Source organism: Nicotiana tabacum, chromosome 10 (assembly GCF_000715075.1).
Source record: "Nicotiana tabacum cultivar K326 chromosome 10, ASM71507v2, whole genome shotgun sequence".
NCBI lineage: Eukaryota > Viridiplantae > Streptophyta > Magnoliopsida > Solanales > Solanaceae > Nicotiana > Nicotiana tabacum.
In genome coordinates, this window is record NC_134089.1 from 67,565,963 (window position 1) to 67,592,454 (window position 26,492).

General features: G+C 37.9%; 1 protein-coding gene across 1 annotated transcript; it reads right to left on the minus strand.

The window, feature by feature from the left end:
- Nucleotides 1–248: 248 nt before the first annotated feature.
- LOC107777563 (mitochondrial import receptor subunit TOM40-1) lies at nt 249–8,214 on the minus strand. Its single transcript, XM_016597617.2, has 11 exons — nt 7,867–8,214; nt 7,158–7,239; nt 6,942–7,041; nt 6,761–6,856; nt 6,595–6,645; nt 6,324–6,389; nt 3,706–3,807; nt 1,999–2,067; nt 1,704–1,787; nt 923–1,018; nt 249–612 (listed from the first exon to the last, which is right to left on the minus strand). Exons 1-11 carry the CDS (start codon nt 8,000–8,002, stop codon nt 556–558), a joined length of 939 nt encoding a protein of 312 aa, XP_016453103.1. The 5' UTR covers nt 8,003–8,214; the 3' UTR covers nt 249–555.
- Between the last annotated feature and the right edge of the window lie 18,278 nt (nt 8,215–26,492).

The following is a 26,492-nucleotide window of genomic DNA, read 5'->3' on the forward strand; positions in this document are numbered from 1 at the left end:
CATTTCATATAGATGCATCCAAAATCGACAAGTTTAAAAGGACAGGGTGAAAGGGCAAAGAGCAAAAGGGGATCAAAATAGCTCACCAACAATCTGAGGACTATAGATTCTTCACTCCCTCTTCACTTTTTTGGCAATAAATAAATCACGTTTTTTCTGATGAAAAAAGGAACAATAATTTTAATTTAACGACAAATCCAGTCCAGAGCAAAAGGTTTCCCCGAGTAGGACTATTTGTGGTCCAGTAGTCAAATGTGCTATTCAAGCTTTAGAATTATTACCCATCTTCAAGTGGTGGAGTAGCCAAATGGGCTATCTCATTCTGAATAAAAGTGAACTCTACAACTACAAACTGGGCATATAAACATCCCAAACTACAAAATCAAGTAATGATCGATGGCTGCAGCAGTTGATTGCACAAACAATGTCGCTCAATAAAATTACAAAACTGATGCTTTGATCCTTATCGCGTAGAAAAAGAATACGGAGTAAAGATGCTTTGAGTTCCAACCTTGTGATCAACTTCTAAAAACTAAATCTCCAAACCCACCCTTCCTATTCTCCCACTGTAAGCCCGAAACCAAACTTGTAGTCTTTCTTTTTATGGTCAACCTGTGACAATTAACCACACGTTTAGAATATCAAGTAGAATGGTACAGACAGACTGCATCAGATCACTTCCAAAAGCAATAAGGAAAAAATGGGTGAAACTAGAAAGCAAAAGCAAAATCATAAACGTATCAAAATCAAAATAGTCTGGTATTTGATATCATTGAGATAGAAAGAGACTCGACTCAACTCAACCCAGCACAAGAGACTAAGGGGGGTCGGGTGTGCAGAAGGTGTGGAGGAGAACACAAAGACAGAACTACAAGGTGGGGAAGAACACAGAAATACAGTGGGATAAATCCACAGCACCTACCTCAGCTGAAAGAATGAAATTAAGACCCATGTTCAAGCGCTCTTCCAGGAAAGCAGCAACGCAGCCATTTGAATCAATTTTACCTCTAAGACGACACTGCAAAGCATACAATATTGTTATTTTGATAAATGTGAAACTCCTGATGAGCAATGATAAGTAGCCATCGGGATAACAAAGCCTACTATGTCTAGGTCAAATTGGTGTGTTGTGATCCAAGATTAAGTCCTTTGCAAGCACGATAAATTCCATAGAAACAAGAATTACACGATAAGTAACTACAAAATGATGCATAATCGCATAAGGAAAGATTAACTAGTAACCAATCAGGAAAAACAAATATATATCATAAGCTTTCATATGCGTTGACGAAGTTGATCATGAAACTCCTAAAAGAGAATCTAAAAATACCCCCCACCCCCCAAAAAAAAAATTAGCAGCCAGTAACACTTGTCAATAGACGGAAAACATATTAAAGTCAATCGTCTTTACTAGTATTTTTTTTAATAAAGCGAGGAAAATTCAAAATCTTTACTTAAAATGGATGAGAACAAAAATATTGTCTCAACACAAAGACATCAAACCTAAATGCAAGAAATGGTCTCTTGGAGTCTGTGCAAATTGCCTCAATCAAACGTGCAAACTGCAGCTCTTATACGAGTTTAAAAAAAAACTTATGAAGTGCAAGATCTCCAAGATAACAAAAGGAATGCTGCCTGAAATGCACACACTGGTGTGATTGACACCAGTCAACATTTTCTGAAAAGTATGTCCAAAGAATTACCTGCCGGAGGATGTAATCATAACCAAAACTTGCCGTGACATCTCTGGACATGTAGTTGTACATAAAGTCTGATGCAAGAGAGACCTGATTGGAAGAAAAGACATTAAGCAAAACTCAGTTACCATCTATGTTACTAGGATCCTCCACAAATGCTACTGCACCCGTGCCGGGTACTCCAAAAATGAATAACTTTTGAAGGATCCAAGACACACTCAACAGTATTTTTGAAGGATCCGAGTAATATAGGTTACCACCATCTCAAGAAGAGGGTGACTTAATGGTGACTGTTCAAAACCTTTTCAGAAACTTTCTGAACATAGCTCAGTGCGACCATACCAGTGCTAGCAACTTGCCCAGTGGCAACCTGAAGACAAACCAACAGATGGATTATAAGAAAAACTGAACTTACCTGAGCAAGTACAAACGCACAAATTACAGATTTATGTCATGTTGGCAATAATCAGCAAAAGAAAGCACGATGCAAGAGTTCTCTTTTCGCTGCAGATGGTGTCAACTCTTAAATATGCTAAAAAATGGACTCTCAGTTTGATTTATTCCACAGCTGTTGTTACTACAGAGAAAAGAATTATGGCCACAACATTTCCTATCTGACTTAAAGTATTTCTATAGAAGAGTTATATGGAGTTTAAGTGTTTAACAGTCTTTTAATACAAAGGAAGGATAAAACTAACCCTCATCCTTATATATTTTAAGATAAACAGTAGTAACACGAGAGACAAAATCATTATAACCCGACAAAGAAAGAATTCTGAAAGTTTTTATCAAAAAAGACTTATTTCTAATGGTATAGATTGAAGTGTCTTTATGCTTAACTTTTTTTTTTTTTTGGGGGGGGGGGGGGGGGGGGGGTTGGGTGGGGTTGGTGGGAGGGAGAGTGTCTTAATCTTGTATGCATGACCAACTAGCAAGCAGACACAGGAAAGACAAATGGGAGAAAAAACAATATGTAAGAAGAACCCTCAAAGAAAATATTGAATTAAACCATGGAATTCCTTAAAACTAGCAAAGAAATAAATTGATAATACTAGTGAATAATTAGAAAAAGTACTGGAAACAGGACAAATACCCAAAAGAAAAAATGAAGGTTTAAAGCTGCAACAAGAGGAACGAAACTAGATTGAACTTCATGCAATGAGCTATCAACTGAATCTATGCATTTCTAACCAAAACAGAACTCTTATATGAAAATAACACTAGGAGTAATATAAAGGAAAGACCTGGAAAACATAATAACACAAAAAGGAAGAACTGGATTCATTATTCCTCTAAAATATCATCTAACTGCAGTAAAGCCATAGAAATTTCTACTTTTTATCAGAATGCCATCTACATTCTTGTGCTTCTTTTTGCCAAATCTTCCAATTCATATATCCTTTGAAGAAGCTATCAACCGAATTGCATATCAAATAGATTCTAAATTTCATTTGCTATCAAAAACCTCACACCTGGATGTCCACAGACTGTCAGGTCCTCTAATTTAAATGGACGAAAAACCCCAGAACAAAGAAAAATGGCTATATGTAGCGCTGCACTTGAAAATTGAAAGTTTTTGGTCGATATTATGGGCCAGGATGTAGCAACAACTAATTCACTACAAACAACGTATTAAACAGAGATCTTCAACTGTTAAGCAACATTCCAGTAATCAAACCATGATTTTAAGATAAAATGCCGTAAGCATGAAGAAACACATTCTTTTCTTCTGGAAGAGAAGTGTGGTAAGAAAATGAAGAGGCAGGTCAATCAACTTAAGTTGCTAGTGCATTTCAAAATAGAAAATTATGTTATCCTCAATCAATTTAGCTGCTAACATGTATTACCAATATCAAGAATTCTAACAATATAATAAGACCATTAAGAAACATACAGACATAACAAAAAGGAAAAAAGAAAACAAACCCAAAGCAGCAAAAAAAAAAATGATCCACGGCGATGATAAAGATTGAACACTAAGCATTAATGTATCCTAACAAGTAAATACCATCTTATCAGTATTATAGCGAGCAGCATAACCAATGCCAGATTTCCGGTGCTGGCCAGCCCAGAATACTTCCCCACCCAGAGACAAATGTGGAGTGACACTCTGCAAAGATAGATCAAGGCTTAGTTACCAAATGTATTTCCAACAAGCATAGATTTTGATCTACATAAGCATGAGAGGAACACGATGAAGATGACACGTGCCCAAGGATGACCAAAAGGCATCACAAAGCACAACCAAAATGTAGTCCACTAATCTGATTGGTGTGTAACGCTAAGTTCCCAAAAAATAACTGGCAAGAATAGAACCAAAATGTAGTCCACTAATACGTCAACTTGATTTCAGAAACACTTCATTAATCAAAGTAAAACCACATAATTTTGATAGAATTTCTAATTCTCACAAGAAAATCAGGCCATCTGTAAACATCGTTACTTCATTCTGGGCTTTCATTTTCTTCTTTAGATCAGGATAATTTCATTAATAATGCACTGACACAATGCCAAAAGAATTTTCAAAATCCCTCCACGAATTAACCATGATCTTTCACCAAGTTAACCCAATTAGCTATGCAAGACAGTACTAGTTTACTTTACACCTTAAAAGAAACAAAAACTACAACTCTTTATAGTTTATGCTCCCTAGGTTCCTTCTCTCCCTGAAGATTCTTCAATTCCTCTATTTCCAAATTGTCAGAGAAGACATGTCAGATTCATTTGTGCTACAACGCCTCAACTACAGTCAAATAATGCCAAGTAAACCAAGGCCCAAACTCTGAGGTGACTCTGCAATGCAGAAGTAATTGCAGAAGTAGATGATCAGCCTCTCTTTCCTGTACTCTTTGCACGTCCTGCATCAATTTACTACAATTTGATTCTTTTTTTAAAGGTCGTCAACCTTCATGATGTAATTCTTCGTTCTGCATCATGTAAATAAGGCAACCTTCTTCGGTCCTCTGAGTTCCAGATCTTCTTCCAAAATGTACTCTTATCTCCCCCTCCCACAAAAGGTGCCTTATTCTCTTTAGTTTTCTAAATTGAAGAAATAATTGGAATTATACATCATGTACAAAAATGAGTAATAACCTAGACTGGTACAATTCAGGTCAACATGTCCCTTTGAAATATTTTCCTCTCACCAATATACTAGACTTCGTGCTTCAAGACAATTAGTCAACCACCTACACCAGGTTAGGTCCCCTTTAATGGTTAACCACCAAAGGGTAGCCTCACCAAATATAAAACCTCCTAATTCTACGAAGTCACAACTATTCAAGTTCGTTGAGCAAATCATTGCTGCACCTCGACCCTCGTGACTACTGCACACCTGGAATTGCCAGCCACCAACCACACACTTTTCAAGTAAACCCTAAACGCACTTTTATTTACCACCACTGACTGCCTAACTTAAGAACATGTACTTATGCTGGTGGAAATAGGCTTGCCATGTAGTTGCATAAGAATGGATCTTTAGATCGGCGAAGATATGCAGGTTTTCTTTAACTGGGAATTGGAACTCACAAAGTTGAGTCTTGAAAAGATGCAACAGTTCAAATGGGCATAGTTTTTGTCTTTTTGACAAGAAAATTTTAGTTGTGAAGGAGAGGTAAACACCTATCCTCAAATTACCTCCCCTTTTAAATCTCACTGCCAATTGTGGCCTCTCCAACAAATAACACCCACAACTGCTCAAGCTCGGTGAGCAATCACCAATCTCTTTACTACCTCCCACATAAAATCACCAGGCGCCAACCAACACTTTCCGAACAGATCCCAGAACTTCTATTTACCAAACACGCACTGCGTAACTTAAGTACATGTTGCTTCTGTTTGGTGAAAATTGGCTTATCATGTTGTGTTCCCTGGGGAGTGTACCCATATTTTGTTAAACTGGGATCGGGAAATCTTTATGAACTCAAAAGGTTGACAGCAAAGAAGATTTAGTAGATCCAATGGCATAGTTTTTAATAGGTAATATTTTGGTGGTAAAGGGAAGTGAAGGTAATAGGCAATGCCAATTTGACATTCTTACTACTTCGGAGATCATGGTTTGAGGAACACATTTTAGCTTTCTATATCAATGAGTGAATATTTCAGTTTCCTTTTCCGCTGGGAATCAATGTAGTGTTAATGAAGCCACATCAGTCCCTAGTTTTTCCTCCTATTAGCACCATGCCCACTTATGTCATCGGACTTCATTTTTTATGTTTTACTTTTTTTAATAAAGTTATGTCATCTGACTTTCAAGTTCTGATTGTTACTCTTGTTTCATTTTCCACTTCACTCTACATTTTAGTCCTAGCAATTTTATGTACCTTTTTCTTTCCATTACTGTAGCCTTGAGACGCAACCCTAAGTGATTAAGTTACTTAGCTTTACCGTCTTGAGCATGAAAATATACTAGGATAACCAAAATTGAGTCGCTTCAAAACTCAAGATACTTCGTGCAAGTAGTGGAACGTCTGAAGCCTTTAGACTGTTTCTTACGATGAATGGGCAAAGAGAAGGCCATTCAAATTTTGAAGCATTTCAGCCTTTCATGATTTAAACACTAAATTTGTTTCAAGTTAATCTCGTTTGCCTTGTCAAGTGACGGATAACAAAGTTTAGATCTTTCACCTGGATGTAGCTGGCTCCAAATAATGCACCATTCCCGAGTTGAAATTGGGACCTGTGATCTTTTCCCTGTATATGAACAGAAGACAAGCACACACTACTTAGTATCACCACCTCTAGTGCGTTGTGTTCATGATACCACTTGACCAAAAGAAGGCAGCTATATATCATGCATCCCAACAGTATATCATGCATCCCAACGGTAAGCATCATTTATGTTAGTATCGTACTGGTACATCCTTGAATGATTATACAGAAACAGAAAGACAATTACCTTGTAGTCGAAATTAACCATGCCATGCGACATGTGTGGCTCACCGGTCAACTGGTAAGAATAAAACTGATAGTTATTTTTCTTGACCTTGTGATAGAATCTACATCAACCACTCCATTGACATCATCAAAGAGCGCACGACTAAAATCTGAACGTGAATATTTACCTGACCATTCGCCTTCAAGGTAAGATTCTCAGATAAATCACACTTCACTCTAGCATTAACCCTTCCATCTGTCAATACTCTGCCGAAAAGCATCAGCTGTATCAAACAGTAATGGCTCCATGATTAGATCCTCATGATTCAAAGTTCAGACACTTGAAGAGGGACACTATTGAGTACACACCTTCGGATCTATAAAGTTAGCACCAAACTCATAGTGAGCTGTTGGAATTTTGATTGTCTCTGTAGACTGAGAAGGAAGTTCTGTGGGACCCATAAGTACACTGACAAGTAGGAACCAAATTTAACTCATCATCAAGAAAACATACATCCCCTCCAGGAAAGCAGAAAGCATACCAATAAGCCTGATGTGTGCTTTTTTAGAAAGACCAAATCTAACCTGTGACTGAGTGAAAATCTCTGATTAAGTCCTTTGGTGAAATCAAAGCGCAATCCTTCAAAAAGTTCTGGCTTTAAAGACACTGCCAACAAAAGACATGTTTTAATTAATCCTCCCCTTTCCAAGCATATAACACATACATGAAAGAACTGTAAGAGAAGCCAAGCGATAAGACTTTATTAGGAAAAGAAGCACATCAATAAGCGGCAGAATTAATAGGTGGATCAACCTAAGCCTGAAATATAGACATAGAAGGGAAAGAGATGCTAAAACTGCCAATATACAGCCCCATTTAACTTGATTATGATTTCAAAAGCTGGTTAAGATTTTATTCCTGAAGCACTGATAAGTGCCAGATTTAGTAGCACTAATAAACCTTTGGAAAGGCTACTCAAAGTTTTTTCTATTTATGTACTGGGTATGTTGTTGTTGTTGTAGGCGACATTGCAGTGATCATTAGTAAACATTATGTATAACCAAAATATTATTTTAATGGGTAGTTTCGAATAAATTCAGATTTACATTCACCCAACAACTTCTGCAGCAGCTAGGCTTTAAAACTAAATGGACATTAAGCAGTTTCAGTCTTTCAACAAACATATGTTTCAGTTGCATTTCACTCCATACAATACCTATATAGAGTAAAATCATGAGTAAAAAAAAAGTAAATAAGCACAATGATAAGCATGAAGTGTAGAGTGAAACTAACTGAGAGCTTCGCGGTGAATTTCTTCATAGGGAATAGGGCAAGGCAAGTTCGAATAATCAACTTTCTCCGGTTCGACAGCCGCCGGTTTGGAACCAGCTGGGGGAACAGTGGTTGTAGGAGGAACGAGAGTGGCCATTGCAGATTATTCTAAGGATCTGCGTCTGGATCCAACTGCGTAAGACTTGAATGAAAATAAATATAACAAATGAGAAGAAGAAGAAGGAGGAGGAGGAGGAGGTGACTTCCTTCTTCTTGACTGCGGCTACGTGGAGGGAAGAGAGCTCAGGTAGTGAAGAGTGTAAAACCCTTTCCTTCGCCCAACTACCAAGAAACCCCAAACTTCGGCTCGGATAAAACCCGGCCCGTTTTATGCCCGTGACGGTTCTGTAATTGCTTAGAGGCTACAGGCGAAAAGTATTTTTTTAAAAAAAAGTTTTAAACTTTTAGAAGGAAAAAAATGTTTTTTTAGGTACGAGCAGAAGTAATTTTAAAAAATAAAAAAAAATAGTTTCTCCTCAAATATACTTTTTTAAGTATTTTTGAGAAACGTACACTTAAAATCTCTTTTAAAAGATTGGTCAAATATTAATTGTTGTTCTTAATTATTTTTCAAATTAATTAGCCAAACACAAATCACTTCTCACCAAAAGTACTTTAAGAAAAATACTTCTCAAATATAAGCTGATTTTAGAAGTTTGGCCAAACAAGCAAAACTCAAGTCTCTAGTACAAACCCGCTTATAAGTACTTTTTGGTTATTTACATATTTGGCAAACACGAAAAGTACTTAATAAATTAAGTGATTATAAGCCAAAATAATAGCATGTTTGGTCAAGCTTCTAAAATTAGCTTATTTTAAAAAGTATTTTTGGTGAAAATCACTTTTGAACAATAATTAGTATGTGGCAAGCTTTTAAAAATATTTCTAAAAAATGTGTTTTTCTCAAAAACGTTTTTTTAAAAAGTTTCTTTGGGAATAAGCTATTGTTTCTACTTCCCAAAATTGCTTCCGCTTTTATTCAAAAATATTTTTTTACTTCTAAGAGCTTGGCTAAACACCTTATCTATAAGGGGAAAAGTACTTTTGCCAACAAAAAAAATACTTTTGACCAAAAAGAAGCTTGGACTAAAACAGAATTATCATAAGTTGGTCAACTCTAGTTTATAAAATTTTAGCTTATAAACACTTTTAGCTTGATCAACAATTTCACCATATTATTCATAATATTTTTTTTACTCCCAAAAGCACCATTTCTAAACATTTGTACAACCCTAACCTCTCTACCCATCTCCATAACTTACTTTAATCATCTTGTCACGACCCTAATTTTCCTCCGTTGGATGTCATGACGGCACCTAGATTCTAAGATTAGATAAGCCTAACAACATGCGAAAATAATTGAAATAAAAATTAAAGTCTCAAAACTCAACAACTAATATACAGAAAATCTCCACAACTCTCTCTCTCTATATATATATAATAGCCCAAAATTCGGTGAAATACAAGTCAAAAGCTCTATGAAGTGATACTGAACATCTCTATACATTAGTGTCTAAATAAGGATAGGGAAATAAAATAATCCAGGTAGAGTGGGACTCCGAGGCATGCGGACGCCGGCAGTTATACCTTGAAGTCTTTGAAACTGAACCTCCACTATTGCCTGGACTGGTAGAAAGTATCTGGATCTGCGCAAAAAGATGTGCAAAAGCGTAGCATGAGTACACCATAATGGTACCCAGTAAGTGCCAAGTCTAACCTCGGTAGAGTAGTGACGAAGTCAGGTCAAGGCCCTACTGGAATAAATAAGAAAAACTGTACAAGTGTATGACAGTATAGAAATGATAATAATGAAATTGAAACAACAAATAGCATATCAAACTTAGCTACACGGAACTAAAGCAATCAATGCAACACGGAGAAAAGCAAGGATGATATGCTAAGGAAACAAAATAATTAAAGACAAATGCAGCAATAGAGAAATACCAACAAGAGTCACCACCGAGGTACCGCCTTGTAGTCTCAAATCACAAGAATAATTCACGATCTTTCCTTATATCACTGCGAGAGCCTTGCATTTGGTTTTAAAAATTATTTTTCCGAAATAGCATCTCGCGTTTTAGCCCACCTTATCACACCATATGGCTTCTAATAGTTTCCCTACTAGCCACGGGTATCAAGCACATCTTATCTCACCGCATGCATTTCAACCCCAAAATCTTATACCACCGCACGCGTATCAATATCACAACGTATCACAAATCGCACCTCAAGTGCACAACATCACAACTTGCCACGTAAAATAACAATAACAGTGTTTTCACAACAAAGAGCCCATGGCTTAACCACAAAGTACACAAGAGTCTCAACAATAATAACCGGTGGGGAATAACTCAGCAAGAATAGTATTTCACAACTTAACACTTTGACTCAATGCAAATCAAGGCCTTTACAACTCAATATATATTTCAACAACAAGATATTCCAAGAATAACAACTTCAAAAAAAGAGTTCAACGATTAAATAATAAATACGGAATAAAGGAAACAAGAACTTCAACTAAACATGTAGAGTAATTAGCAAGTAAGAGATAAGACAAGTAGAACGTGTGAAAATAGACTAAAAATTATGATTATAATATGTTAAGGTAACTCAATTAAGGCATGAAAGGAATCTACATATCTAAAACCGGTAATTTTCACATTTAGACCATGCACTCACTCGTCACCTTGCATATATGGCTTTCAATATCACAATTATCACAAACAACACTAATCCTAAGGGGTAATTCCTCCACGCAAAGTTAGATAAGACACGTTAACTCAATCCACTAGTAGGCATTTTCCTCGATTATCCAACTTCGAACGACTCGAATCTAGCCAAAACAACTTCATACCATAAATATAAACTATAGGAAGCTAATTCGAATAATAGAGTTACAATCTTTGCAAAATAATAAAAATTCAACTCAAAAAGTCAACACGGGCTCGCGCCTCGGGACCCGACCAAAATTATAAAATTCATATACTCATTCGATAATGAGTCCAACCATACGAGAATTACTCAAATTCGATCTCAAATCACCTTTCAAAACTCAAAATGTTAGTCTAGGAAGTTTTTTCCATTTTCCCCAAATTTTCAACTCAAATCCCTACTTAAACGATGAAAATGGTGATAGATTTATGAAATATAGTCCAATCCAGGTTAGAATTACTTACCCCAATAATCTCCTTGAAGAACCCTCAAAAAATCGCCTCACACCGAGCTCTCTAGGTCCAAAATATGAAATATGAGATAGAACCCTCAATTTTAAATTAAGGTGTTGCCAAAAGTCCTCTTCCACAAACACGAGAACCCACTCGCGAACGCGATGGACAAATGATCCCAATCTTCGCAAACACATAAACCAAACGCGTGCCCTTCTTTGCGAATGCGAAATGTAAATTTCTAACAACCCTTGAAGTCTCTACGCGAACACAGTAAAACCTTCGCAAACGCGTAGAAGGAAACCAGACCTGTAGAAAACCAATAGCTTCAACAATCCTTAAGGTTCCGAAATGCACCCAACATGGTCCGAATTACACCCGAGGCCCCGGGACCTCAACCAAACATACAAAAAAGTCCTAAAACATCGTATGAACATGCTCAAAGCGTCAAATCACATCAAACAACACTACAACCACGAATCGCGCGTCGATTCAAGCCTAATGAACTTATGAACTTCCGAATTCCAAAACTAATGTCGATTCATACCGAAACAACTCCGATTGACTTCAAATTTTGCACACAAGTCATAAATGACATGACAGACCTATTCCAACTTTCAGAATCAAAGTCCAACCCCGATATCAATAAAGTCAACTACCGGTAAAACTTTCCAACCTTCCAAACCTTCAACTTTCGCTAATTCATGCCGAAACAACCTACGGACCTCCAAATCAACATCCGGACACGTTCCTAAGTTAAAAATCACCATACAGAGCTGTTGGAGCCGTCAAACTCTATTTCTGAGTCGTATACACAAAAGTCAAACTATTGTCAACTCTATCAACTTAAGGCTCAAACTTAGGGATTATGTATCCCATTTCACTCCGAAAATCACCCGAAACCCAAAACCGAATATACGGACAAGTTACATAATCACAATATAACATAAAAGGAGACAATAAATAGGGGATCAATGTTAAAATACTCAAAACGACTGACCGAGTCGTTACACATATTTTCTTTAAGAACCTGCAAACCGTTACCTCCCTGACATTAACAACAATTAGAACTTTTGGCGTTCATTTCGGGTGAGAAATTTCTCCTTTAATTTGTTAAATTTGTTTGCATATTGTTGGATGATGAAGAACCTAATACATTCCTAATTCTTTAACTATTACAACGAATATCATTTGTGAAAATTATCATGAATACAACTATTGATTAACGATTCTATCCATTAAAGAAAGATTGCATATAAATGTATTTTACTAGTTGTTCTTGAATCTTTCGTTGTTCTTTTTCTTTTTTTGATGAGGAAAAAAGATCTTTTAAGTTTTATATTATATTTTTTAAGAGAATAAAAATGGAACAATTTGGTAATGTTTGATAATCGTGATAATTAATTTTACTTTGGGAATTTAAGTTTAGCATTGACTGTTTGTTTTTAATTAGAATTAAAGAAAACTTGAATGCCTATATATTTATATACTAATATAATATGCAGTATTTTATTATGTTTTTATTCGGGATGCTCCATGCCTTGTACTTTCAGTACGCACCCTGTAAGCATTTAAATTTTATTGAATTTAAATTTAATAAAATAATTGGGACTATATTTTAAATTCAAGATATATTAGTCCAAATAAATTTATTGGGCGAATATAATTATATAAGTCCGATATAGATGAACTTAATAAATTAGTTCAAGTTCATTGGGCTAAAGTGATGAGCCTACTTCATTAAGCCGAAGATAACATCTTCCTATAGGCACAATTTGGTAACCACATGTTAAATGGTGTGGCACGCCAAGTCAAATGAAAAAGCCAATAGGATTAAGCCAGGTGTCAAAATGACAAGGCATGCTAAGTCAAATTAAAAGGCTGATGAAATCGTGCCGCATGTTCAAAGGGTAGAGCTACAAGAAGCAGGGTAAAGCAGAGTGAGAGTGATCTCCAAAAGGCTCTAGCTGAGAGTGAGAAGAAAAAGTTGACTAAAGTAAAAGGGAAGGTTACAGAGTCCTCAGAGGCTGTGGAGGTTGAGGAGATGGAACATATCCATCAGGAGAAAGTTCAACCAGTAGAGGGTCAAACCCCCAAGCCCAAAAAGCCCAAGACTTATTCCAAGAAGTCTTACTCTGTGTCTGAGGCTGTTGAACCTTCACTAGCTAAGAAGACAAGGTTTGTAGTGAAAAGTAAACAAGTGAAAGTTTCTGAAGGGGAGGAATGGAGTGGAGAAGAAGTAGAAGGTGATTCTGATGTAAACAAGACAAGCTTACCATGTTTGGCAAAAGAAAGATTTTGAAGGGTAGACTGCTGAAAGACCCGGTGGAGCCAGGAATGATGAGACTGGTGGATGCCTTAGCTGGTCAGGGATGAAAGGACATGGTCCTTCAGATGGATGGTAGGCTAGCTAGGAATGAGATAATTGAGTTTATGGCAAATACAGAGGTTAAAGATGGCAAGGTTAGCAGCCTGGTGAAAGGAGTTCAAGTGTCCTTTGATACAGAAAAACTGGGAGAGATCCTTGATATACCCTTTGAAGGGTTTGATGACTATACAAGGCAAATGTGGCCTTGTCTGGACTCCCTTCCTACTGCCCTTGAACTTACCAGGAGGTTTTGTGATGCTGAAGATGTGAATAAAGCCAGGTTTGTTCAGAAAAGTGAAATGAGGCCTCAACACAAGGTCTTATTTGAATTTGTCAATAAGTGCCTATTACCGAGACAGGAGAGAAGGCATATTGCCAATTATATGGACCTAGTTCTTATGGAGTGCCTGGAAAGTGGAAGGCAAATTAATTGGCGTGCCTTCATCATCAAGCTGCTGGACAGGGTCATAAATGGCTCCAAGGCTCATGCTACCCTCTATGGCTTTATTCTGACTACGATTCTAGATAGGTGCAGTGTGCATCTGAAGAAATGGGAAATGGCCTCAAGCAAGGATCATTTTGGCATTAACACTCTGATTGCTTGTGACTACTTAGTCAGTGTCATCCCAAATGAACCTGATTCATCTAAGGAAACTCCTATCAATAGCAAAGTCAGGGATTTAGTTCAGGAATGTAAAGCCAAGGATGCTGAGATAGCTAGGCTCAAGGCTCGTGTGGCAGAGGTGGAATCTGAGAGGGATGCTCTCAGAACTGAGCTTACCAAAGAAAAATAGAAGAATAATAGAACTCTTCATAATATACTGAATAATCTCCAAGCCCAAAACCAACCCTCTAGCTCCCCCAAGCCTTAGGAATCATAGCTTTTGTCTCCTGGACATGTCTAGTACCTTCAGTGACCCAAATTAGGAATTTTTCTATCTTTTTGCTCATATTTTAAATGTTTTTTGCTTTCTGGTTGTGGATTGTGGTAGCAACATATCTCTATCAATGATATCTACTGTTTTTGCTCTTGTTCAATGATAATCTTTCCGTGATAATTTAAATATGTTTGTTTGATTACTGATGATTAAACCATGATTGCACTTATAGTTGCCCCAGTGGCCATGAGTACTTATTAAAATCTGGGACTCACACTTTGTATGCAACTTTTCGATGATGCCAAAAGGGGAAGAGATATTGTGTTTTACATATTCTGAATAAGTGATATTTATAACCTAATTAACCTAGTCATTGATGATAAGTGAATTTTCTAAACTTTGTATTGATGGTTAAGCTGAGTTCTTACAGTATCCAAGTAAGTAAAAAGCACAGAGTTTGTCATCATCAAAACAGGGGAATTTGTTGGCCCAAGAACAGATGAAGTTTTGAAGATTGACAAAAGAACTCAAACATGGACCAGGTCCATCTTGTGAACCACAGTCATGATCAACCTGTACATATGATATGCACGTGAAGAAGATAAATATAACTGATCAAGAAGCAATATCTCCTGATCTGATCGAAAAAGTTGCATATTGGATAAGGAGAGAAAGACTCCTTACATGAAGAGAACACAGTTTAGGAAGAAGATAGTATTAGAATTTGAGATCACCATGAACTCTTATACGATAGAAGAGTAGCAATTGAATCTCAGTCAAACTCTGATTACTAACCTATTAAATGTCAGTGTTATTCTCTTTTACAGGTAATGCACATAAGCAGAAGTTAAACTTAAATTGAGAGTAAAAGAGCAAAGCGATTTTGCAAACAATTTATGTGTGATTTGAGTGTGCAATCCTGGAGCTACTTGAACGAGATAGAAGAACCAATTCCATGTGTCTATCTTTTATTCTAGTTCAATTGTAGTCGGTGATTTTACATTGTGCCTTTCAGCTTTTATAGAAGCAATTGTATTAGGTACCTAAAGTGTTCAAGTTGGAGTTAACTTGAAGTTGTCGCAACAGTTGAGGTTGTGTGCCACAACGGGATTAGATTAATCCTTAGGTTTACAAAGAGTTTTTGTAAATGCTGTTTTGGCTCAGTGATTTTAGTGGAAGTTTGGAAAAATCCTACTAAGTAATAGGTCGTGGTTTTTTCACCTTTTGAGCCAGGTGTTTTCCACGTAAAAATCTCTGTGTTCTTTATTTTCTGTATTTATTATTCCACAAACAGTAGTAGTTGGAACATCTAGAAGAACCAGGTTCTTCTATAGTTTAGTTAAGCAAAAATTGGGTACCACACAAATCACTCCCCCTCTTGTGTAGTATTGACGCTTAAAACATCACCCCCATACTTTTCCACACACTCGCACTCTTCCAAAGTTGTCTGTGAGAATGTCTGCTTTCGAGTTCCCACTTTACTTATTCCCTGTGGAACATTAAAGAATTTGAACACTTGAGTAAGCAAGAATCCATAGGGAAGGCCATGATTACCGTCCTTGAAGGTGGCAACTTTTTGCATGTGTTTAATCATAATAGCAGGCAAACTTACAGGATTGAAACCGTCCAGTTGCTCCATTAGGAATATATCAAACTTAGAAGTCATTGACCTCCTTTCAGCTCGAGGCAACAGGACTTTGTTAACCAATTCAAACAGCAGCTGGTAAACAGGGAGTAGTGCTTTCTTATGGATCTTGTCCCCTTTCTAATTAGCATTGTATTTTACCACTGCATTTCTGAAGTTATACTGACAAACATCTCGTACACTCGACACCTCAACTGTAGGAACTTTTAAAATCTCTCCAAATAATTTTACTTCAAAGACGATGTCCACCCCATTGACCAAAGCACATACATGGTCAGTATCAACTGGAAAGAGGCTAGCGAAGAAACTTTGTACCTCCTCCTCATACACCTTAGGTGCATTAATGTAAAATAGATGCACCCAACGTTGAAACTCGACCATTTCCAGAATTTGGCGCATTCCAGCCATCTCAGAGATTGTTGGGTCAAATGTACGACCCAGTAGAACTTTTTGATGCCTCAGGCGCTCAGAGCCAAAACTGACTTCACTTCTCATTTTCTTCACAGAATTAGGTTCTTCAACAGATTCAAACTTGCGCTTCCCAAACTTCTCTCCACTGAATTTGCCTTTTCCCTTGGACTTGACTAGTACATCCTCATCAGACATGGAAAACTCACTCACTACCTCCTTCATCTTAGACTTAGATATTGACCCTTTCTCTATTGAAACAGGCTTTACCTTTTTCGAGGACCGCCTAAAAAGTGAACTAGGTTCCTCTGGGGTTCCCTCTTCTATCTCAACTATAGGGATCGCCTCAACACTTACAGGTACACCATCCTTCACCAACTTTCTTCTTTTCTTCTTACTACTCTTCTTGCTCTTTTGAAGAGCAGAGTCGTAGGCCACTTTGATTTGAAGCCTGGTAGTAGGTCGTTTGATTTCAGATTCCATGGTGGACACAACCTTTCGCTTACTTATGAATGCATCAAGAGACACATTATCTAGGTCTTCTTCATCACTAAATCGCATTTGAGGTGCTTGAATTTCCAGGGGCACAACATCGAATGCGGGAACAGTACTGTCCTGGGGATGAGAGCCCTGACCTGGGTCCTCTAGAAAGGGATCAGGTTCCACATGTGATTCCCCAGTAGTATCTGCTACTGCATCCCCTTCAACAACCACAATGGCCCCTTCTTCCTCCACATTGTGTGTCTCATTTTTCTGGGATGTAATTTCATGCAATACCCCATCAGCGGATACTACAAACATAGTTACGACATCTATCTCTTCTTCAACTGGTGCTTCCACAACCATGGAATCGGTGGCAACAATGGCAGAACCCTTTGTGAACTCAGTATTTTGACCTTGTTCTCCACTTAGGGTTTGACTGGTGGGAACGACAGATGATGGGGAGAACAGAACAATAGTTTCAAGGGTTTTTGTTGGGAAGAGATTGGGAAACTGGGAAGGTGTGACTGCAACAGCAGGAGTGATAGAGGGTAAGGAAGGCTCAGTGAAAATGAAAGGTTCCATAGATGGGTCAGTGGTAGTTACAACTAAGGCAGAGAGATCGAAAGTTTTCTCAGCCATTGAAAGAAGTGGTGTGACAATCCTTCTTTTTGGGTGATTCCAGTGTAAGACTTATGGTTAAGAAGAGCAGAAGAGAGGATTTTTAAAAGGAGAGGATAATTATGAAGGGGGAGGAATAAGCACCGGTTCTGAAACGACAATTGGGCGTGGAGAATTGCAATGCTTCAGAGGGAGATAGAACATTTTGAAATAAAGGGATGTGACAGCAGGATCTAAAAAATTGATAACATGGGTAGTTGTATTTGGTACTCTTTTTAAGACGTGTATTAAAATGATTCACAAAACTACTAACCTTTGGTACAAGAACCTGGTTCTTGATTTTTTTTTTGAAAATCAATCCTCTTTTATCATTCATGCACTGCATCTATTGCCTCTATGCTCATCATGTGTGTTTACCTGCAACGGTATTGACGTGTGTTAGACATGGCCAGAAAACACTTTGCGGCAGTTATTTCTTAAGGGTAAGAGCCAACCAAGGAGGAATCAAGTACTTAATTTGGCTTAAAACAGTCCTATCTTTACTCTGTTTCTTTTAAATTGTTCCCTACTTAGTGCCTTAGTGAAAATGTCTACAATTTGATCTTCTGTGTTGTAGAATTTCATATATATCAACCCTTTCTCCACATTGTCTCTCAGAAAATGATGCCTCACATTAATATGTTTTGTCCTTTTATATTGAACTAGATTCTTGGCCATGTTGAGTGCACTAGTATTGTCACATAGAAGGGGCACACTCTCAGTGAGTATCCCAAAGTCCTCCAGTTGCTGCTTGATCCATAAAAGCTAAGCACAGTAGAATGTTGCAGCTACATATTCAGCTTCAGCTGTTGAAAGAGCCACTGAATTTTGCTTTCTTGTACCCCAAGAGATAAGACATGAACCTAAGAAATGAGCCATTCCAGAAGTGTTTTTTCTGTCTACAAGATAACCTGCATAGTCTGCATCAACATACCCAATCAGATTAAAACTGTCACCTGATGGATAATACAGCACATGCTTATGTTCCTTTGAGACATCTTAGTATTCTTTTGGCAGCCTTCAAGTGAGATTCCTTGGGATTTGATTAAAACCTCGCACACAGCCCCATGCTGAAAATAATATCAGGTCGACTCGCAATGAGAGAGAAGAGAGACCCAATAATTCCTCTATACATGGCTTGATTTACAGGAGATCCAGTTTCATCCATGTGCTGTCGAGTGACAGTTGCAATAGGAGTGTCTATCACCTTTGATGCTTCCATGTCAAACCTCTTCAAGAGTTCCCTGATGCATTTTTGCTGACAAATGGAAGTACACTTTGGGGACTGTTTTACTTGAAGACCCAATAAGAAGTTTAATTCCCCATCATGCTCATTTTAAATTCACTTCCCATGAGTTTTGCAAATTCTTCACATAGAGAGTCAACTGTTGCTCCAAAAATGATATCATCAACATAAACCTGAACAATGAGCAGGTTCCTTCCTCTTTTCTTTAAGAAAAGAGTATTGTCAGTTTTCCTCTCTTAAAACCATTTTCTAAGAGGAACTTTGACGGTCTTTCATACCAAGCTCGCGGAGCCTACTTTAGCCCGTACAGAGCTTTGTCCAGTTTGAACATATATTTAGGGTGCTTATGGCATTCAAACCCTGTGGTTTGCTTCACATAGACTTCTTCCTTAAGGAGTCCATTCAAAAGCACTCTTGATATCCATTTGGAACAAGGTGAATTCCATATGAGATGCAAAAGCGATTAAAATTCTGATAGCTTCCATACGAGCCATTGCAGCAAACGTTTCATCATAGTCAATCCCTTCCTCCTGATTGTAGCCTTGGACCACTAGTCTGGCATTGTTCCTTGTGGTAATTCCATGTTTATCGAGCTTGTTTTTCTGAATACCTACCTGGTTCCTATAATGGTTCGATCTGAGGGTCTAGGTACCATGTGCCACACATTGTTTCTCTCAAACTGATGCAGCTCGTCTTGTATGGCTGTAATCTAATCTGCATCTTTCAAGGCTTCCTCGATGTTTTTAGGTTCTATCTGGGAGAGAAAGGCTGAGAAGGCAAGTGAATTTGTGGCTCTTGACCTGGTTTGTACTCTAGAATCTAGAGGAGTGATGATGTTGTCTATAGGGTGAGAGCTTTGGTGTCTCCAGTTAGACCCCTGAGGTTCATTCTAAGAGAAGGAAAGTATGTTTGGCTGATTTTCCTTTATCCTTCTCTCAGGTGCTAGTGGAGTTCCCTAAACTGCATCAACCACCTTTTCTTCAGCTTCAGTGATTGTAATTGAGGTGCTTGATTCTATTGATGATGAGGTAGCGTTGTCTTCATTTGGCTCCTTTACTTGACTCATCATATCTGCCTTTCTGTTTGTCATGTTAATGACTTCACCAGGAACGAGTAAGGGTTCTCCATCTTGATCTTCCTCAACACTCTTCTCAAATGATGGATAAGATTCATAAAAAATGACATGGACACTCTCCTCAACACATTGAGTCCACTTGTTATATATCTTGTAAGCCTTGCTTTGAGAAGAGTACCCAAGAAATATTCATTCGTCACTCTTGGCATCGAATTTACCAAGCTGATCTTTTCTATTTTGAGAACATAGCATTTGCATCCAAATGTTCTTAGGTGAGTCAGCTTGGGTTTTCTTCCATTCAACAATTCATACGGGATCTTATTCAGAAGTGATCTGATCATGCACATGTTCACTAAGTAGCAGGCAATGTTGACAACTTCATCCCAAAAGTTCTTTGCAATTCCACTATCAATCAGCATTGTTCTTGCTATTTCTTCCAAAGTTATGTTCTTCCTTTCTACTACTCTATTTGCTGTGGAGTTATGGGAGCTGAGAAGTTGTGAGTGATACCATTTTCATTACAAAATTCATCAAATTTGACATTGTCAAATTCTGTCCCATGATCTGATCTAATGCATACAACTCTAAACTCCATCTTCACTTGGATTTTCTTCACAAAGGCCACAAACACTTCAATAGTTTCATCTTTTGTTTTGAGAAACAGAGTCCATATGAATCTGGAATAGTCATCCACGATTACAGAAATGTATCTCTTTCCTCCTCTACTTTGCACCCTCATAGGTTCACACAGATCCATATGTAGAAGCTCAAGCGGCTTTAAGGTGCTCTTAGACTTAAAAGAGGACTTCACATGTTTTCCTCTAGCACATGCATCACAAACTTTAAGCATCTTGAATTGTGACATAGGCAGACCATGGACCAGGTCCTTCTGAATTAGTTTGTTCAGAAGGGAAAAGCTTGCATGGCCCAGTCTTTTGTGCCATAGTTTAGCATTATCGTCAACAGCTTTCAGACAACTCAGATCACTACTCTGTAAAGATTCGAAATCAGCAACATAGATGTTTATGTATCTTTTGGCCACCAGTACTATTTCATCAGTCACAAGGTCAGTGACTATACATATTTTGGACAAGAATTCCACCTTGTTTCCTTTATCACAGATTTGAGAGACGCTCAGGAGACTGTACTTAAGCCCATTGACATAGTACACTTTTTCAATAGAATGAGTGAGTAACTTCCTAACTTTTCTAACTCTAAGAATGTACCCCTTTTTGCCATTGCCAAAGGATACACTCCCTCCTTGTAGGACTTTTAGTGAAAGAAAGTCTGTGGTGTTCCCAGTCATGTGTTTCGAACATCTACTATCCATGAACCATTGTTAACCGCTTCCTTTTACTGTTCCATGCACATGAAATTAGGAGTTAGTTTTAGGAACTCAAACAAGTTTGGGTCCCTTGTAGTAAGCAAGAGGATGAATAAGAGTTCTCTAAGTTCATGTAGGTAATATGCGTTTTTTGTGAGTGGAACCTGGTCCATCTTTTGTAGTCACGATTTCAGCAACCACTTTGTCTTTCTGAACTGATTGATTCTTGGCTTGGACACCTTACTTGAAGCACCCAGTGTTCCCAAATCGGGTACGAGGCCAGTTATCAAAGATAGTGACGTACTTACTGTGAGGGTTGTGAGGAGTTTTCTCCCTTTGGAACCCTGCTCCCTGCCTTTTTTCACAATCATGAGTAAGCAAGGCAGTGGTAGCTTCTGAAGACCAGGTCCACTTTAGAGACTTTTCAAGATCATTCATTACAATTTCTAGATTGGTCTGGAGAAGCTCGTTTTCTCAATTTCAGCACACATCCTAAATCTCAAAGCTTTCACCTCATTTCCAAGCCTAATGTGTTCCTCACTTGCTATCCCTTTGGTCTGCAATTTCTACTAACATATCACTCTTTTCTTTTCTGAGGATTTCAATGGTTTTCTTATGGTGAGTAACTGCAGTCACTAAGTCGTCTCTAGTATGTTCATATTCTCCTAATTCTAAGATCAAAGAATCCCTATCCTCCACAAGTTTATGAAAGGCAGTGATTAAAACATCGGCTAAAGACATGAGTTTTTTGGAGAATAGGATTTCAGATTTCTCTGAACATCCCTAAAGTTTACTTCTTTGTTGCCATTATCTTCATCATCATCTGATTGAGCCATCAAAGCAAAAGTTGAGTCATATCCAATCTCTTCGCCTTCAACTGCCATCATGGAACTATCACCAGTATTAGGTTTATTTTCAGACTGTTTTACTTGTGTAGTTCCCTCATGAGCTGTTTGCAAAGCTTCCCATATTTCCTTTGCAGTATCGCAGGTAGAGATTCTATTGTACTCTTTAGGTCTATTCTATATACTAGAATTTTCTTGACACGAAAATTCTTCTCCACAACTTTCTTGTTTGCTTTAGTATATTGTTTGCTGGTTTTTGCCATTGAAAATGGAAATTCATCTAGTACCTTGATTGGAACATAAGGAACATCGCAAATGATATCACATAGCTCACAATCCTCAGCCATGATGAAATCGTGCATTCTAGTTTTCCACCACCAATAGTATTGTCCATTAAACTTGGGGGGTTGGTATATGGATTGACCTTCTTCAAAATTTGGTGGAGTCGCCATGAGGATCCTTCCTAGGTGTTAGCCTGATAGGAGGAACCTGCTCTGATACCAATTATTAGTTTGTATGGGTCTACCAAACCGTATAGTACCTGGTCCTCTACAAGATTCTGCTGAGAATGCTAATAAAATAGTATGTAAATAAGGCAGAGGATTTTTACGTGGAAAAATCCCACACAAGGGGATCAAAAAACTACGACCTACACCTGTAGGTTTTTAACTTTACTAACTTGCAATCTACCTATTACAAGCCACTTTGCAACGATTCCTATTGCAAAGGATTTACTCAACTAACTTGTGGTACTCTTACCACAAGCCACTTTGTGACTTCCTAGTTACAAAGGCTTTTCCTAACTTGTGATGCTCTTACCACAAGCCACTTTGTAACTCTATAATTACAAAGACTTTTCCTTATGACTAAATCTAGTCACAACATAAACTCAAGGAGTTACAGATTTACAAGAGGATTCTTAATCAAACGCTTCTAGGTAAGCAGTTTAGGAGATACAATAAGTACAACAACAAGGTTACAACTCAACTAGGACAACAATAGGCTATCTTTTAGGAACTGGTCCGTAGTTGCATTCAACCTTGTTCTTCAAGCTTGTGAGGATTAATTTCTCTATTTTTGCAAGATGCTTGAATGAGAAACAGAAACCTTTCAGTGATGTTTTGTATAAAGCTCATTGTGGGTACATCTTGATCACATCACTTGAAAATATGTGAGTACTTTGTTTGGTTAGAGAATGAGTGGGCGGACAGTGCAGTGCGACAGAAATAATGCCGTCAGTCACTTCATTTCCAGCTGTGTCCAATTGACTCTGTACTGCTATGAGGAAACCACAAGAGTATCAGGTCCTTGTGTAGGTTCCCAGCTCCTGAAGCTGTCACAGTTCACCTTTAGCTGGAATCTGTTAAAGCTTGCAGCAGTCCAAGTAGGTCAGGTTCCCTATTTGGTTCTTAACGATAAGTTTGTTAGATCATCAAAACATAAGGCAAGAGTATTTAAAGCTATCAGGTAATAATAGGCGAACCTTGGGCCTCATTAGAGGATGAATGATCTTAAGGGGAGGAGGATGTAAGGCCCCATAAAATTCTTCCCAAAAATCGGAATATCATGGTGCCACGTTAGGGTTATGTGTCAGAAATTGTTGAAATTCTTCGGACTTTTTGGATTGAACTGTGCATTAAAAAGTTAAGAAAAAATGTTCGCAGAAGCATGCATTTCTGTGGCCCACTATGTGTCCGCATAACAACTATGCGGGCTACATGATGGCTGCAGAGTGATGTAGTCTTTTTGGCCAATTTTGATGCCATTTTTGCGGTCCAGTATGCGATCGCATATCCATTATGCGGACCACATTTTCGTCGCACATCTGTCCTTGGACTTTTGTGAAAGGAGATTCTGTAGCGCATTATGCGACCGTATAACAGGTCTACGGACCGCATATTGGCCGCAGACCCAGGCAAAAATTGAGGCCCCTGAGGGCCACTTTTTGCGGTCACTTTGCGGACCACATAACCGTTATGCGGTCACATAGATCTGAGTTGGCGCTCCATATTTTTAATTTTTAAACCCGATCCTATGTCATTATAACTTATGCAATGGCTCATTTTGAGCCAATTTCCTGGTACTTTTAGAGTGAGAAAGAGGGTCTAAGAGAGAGAAAGTGTCCTTCATTAAAAAAATTGGTCCACAAATTCTTGTTTAAACATTGAAGATATTCAAGTGAGATACCTAAATCTTCATCCTAGGAGGTAAGACTTCATCACCTCAGCTCTTAAAATTCAAACATAGCTATAAAGGGGTCATTAGTGGGGTAATTCATGGGGATGATGGTGATTACATTGCATGCATGTGTTCTTATAGATACGGGAAAATTATAAATCAAAAATAGAGAGGCATGGGGAATGGGTTGGTGTATTCTTGCATAAAGGGCCATAAAACCTTAATGAACACATAATGCTTGATAAAATGCTCAAGTGAGCTAAGATTGTGATCATTTTCCTAAGTATGGGTTCAATTGTGCTGCATTGCTTAAATAGATTGAATTTGCGAACATTCCGGGACATTGTAGGAATTAAGAAAAGCTCAATTGAGGTGTGCATGACTAAACCTCTTTCTTCTTAGAATCGATATCCCCTGGTATCGGTGGAATCAGTGTAAGTACCGAAATTGAGCACACTAGAATTGTCTATCCCAAATGTGTCGTGTGGTAAAATATGTGTGCCAAATGCTTATCCTGTCTTATCTTCCTATGTGAATATGTTTAACAATGTGGAATATGTATTGAGAAAGGTTAAGAACTCATGTCAATGAAATTGAATAAAGATTATTGTGCCAATCCGTATGCAAAGTCTCTATGTGCTTAGAATTTTCGAGCTTTTCCCTTGTGTGTGAACATGCCGTACATTATAGGCCTTATTGTTGCTATGATAATGTTGTTGAACATGTGAAAAAGGAAACTTGAATTGTAAGATGTGGCTAAGTGCCTAGAATGACTAAATAAATGAGGCTAATCGTGCCATGAAATGAAAGATAGGAAAGAAATGTGAATCGAGATGAGCGATTGAGAGGGTGATGTCTCAAGTGAGATGGCCTAGCCGATCGGGCCGTGATCGACACCATGCCGCACATATGGTGGTAATTGTGCTGGATTGTTTGATTGAAATTGTGAATATGGTGGATGTCTCAAGAGAGATGACCTAGCCGATCGGGTAGAGATCAGACTCCGTGTATGAACACGGTAGTATTGTAGATTGTGGCACATCGCACTGAGATTGGCAACCTAATAAGATGGAAATTTAACCGGAACCTTGTGATTCTTACTTTATGATTTTCTTATTTGTTTGAAGCTCTTATTGTACACCACGACTGTTTCCTCTATGTTTTATTGTTCATTCTATTAAAATTGATGTTTAACTTTACATACTAGTACTATTCGACCATACTAACGTCACTTTTACCGAGGGTACTACATCTTTTAATGGATGCAGGTGGTTCCATAGTCGACAGTGTTGATCGCAGCTAGTGGTGCTTTGCCTTCATCTTCCCAGCAGTCTTGGTGAGCCCCATTTCTTTCCGGGCCATATAATACAGATTTTGCTTATATGATTACCACGTTTTGAGGTATAACCGGGGCCTTGTTGTTGGCACTTTCATATCACTTTCTTTTGTATCTACTTAGAGGCTCCGTAGACATTGTGTGGATTGTATATGAGTGTTGGGAAGGTCAAAGGATGATATTGTGTATGGTCTATTGCTCCACTAAATAGTAAGGTATATGTATTTTAAATACCCAACAACAATGTAATTAATGAATTGGCTTAGTAATGTACTTGTATGATTTTTTATTGCCTAAAGTGATGAAATCATGTCTTCTCTTGATCGTAAGTGAGTCGGGTAAGAAGTGTCTAACAGACTTGTTCGACCGGGTTTACTCAATTGAGCGCTGATTGCGCTCCCCGAGCTTGGGGCGTGACCCAAATGAGGCCTGAATACGGCTATTTGTGCAATTGCCCCCTCTTAAACCCACAAGTAAAAGCGTAAAAATCGCATGGGGTAGCCATTTTTTAAAGTGATATTTACTTTTTATCCAACATTTTAAATGATGAGCAAAAGTAGCCACTAGTCTATTAAAATTAATATGGAAAGATGGTGTTACCCTTTATTCTACCTTTAGGCTTATGACCTCTCAATACAATCTGTTTTGCTGTATGGTGCTCATTTATCTTAGGTTTCTATATGATTTTTGAAGTTCTGATGTTTGTTAGTTCATCTTAATCACAAATATTTCATCTTATACTGGAAGTTTGAATAGGCGATCCTTTAAAAATATTTTTCTTGTCATTTTTGCTGCTATTTGGCTGTTGGTCACAAGAAATTTATTGTTCCTTTATTTGGCGGAGGGTGTTCTTATCATGCGAGTTTCACTTTGTTGTTTCATTTTGGAGTTCTTAACATACGATCTTTGTACCCCGCATGGTGTTAATAGATTTGATGATTGACCTTTATGATTTGCTTGATTGTGCCAGATATGTATAG

What these genes read in the sequence shown, in the direction of transcription:
- LOC107777563 (XM_016597617.2), bottom strand. Translation starts at nt 8,002, where the DNA reads ATGGCCACTCTCGTTCCTCCTACAACCACTGTTCCCCCAGCTGGTTCC. An exon ending in TTGGAGCCAGCTACATCCAG is followed by an intron (nt 3,808 to 6,323) that starts GTGAAAGATCTA and finishes CTATCTTTGCAG; the next exon opens with AGTGTCACTCCACATTTGTC. An exon ending in ATGATTACATCCTCCGGCAG is followed by an intron (nt 1,019 to 1,703) that starts GTAATTCTTTGG and finishes TATGCTTTGCAG; the next exon opens with TGTCGTCTTAGAGGTAAAAT.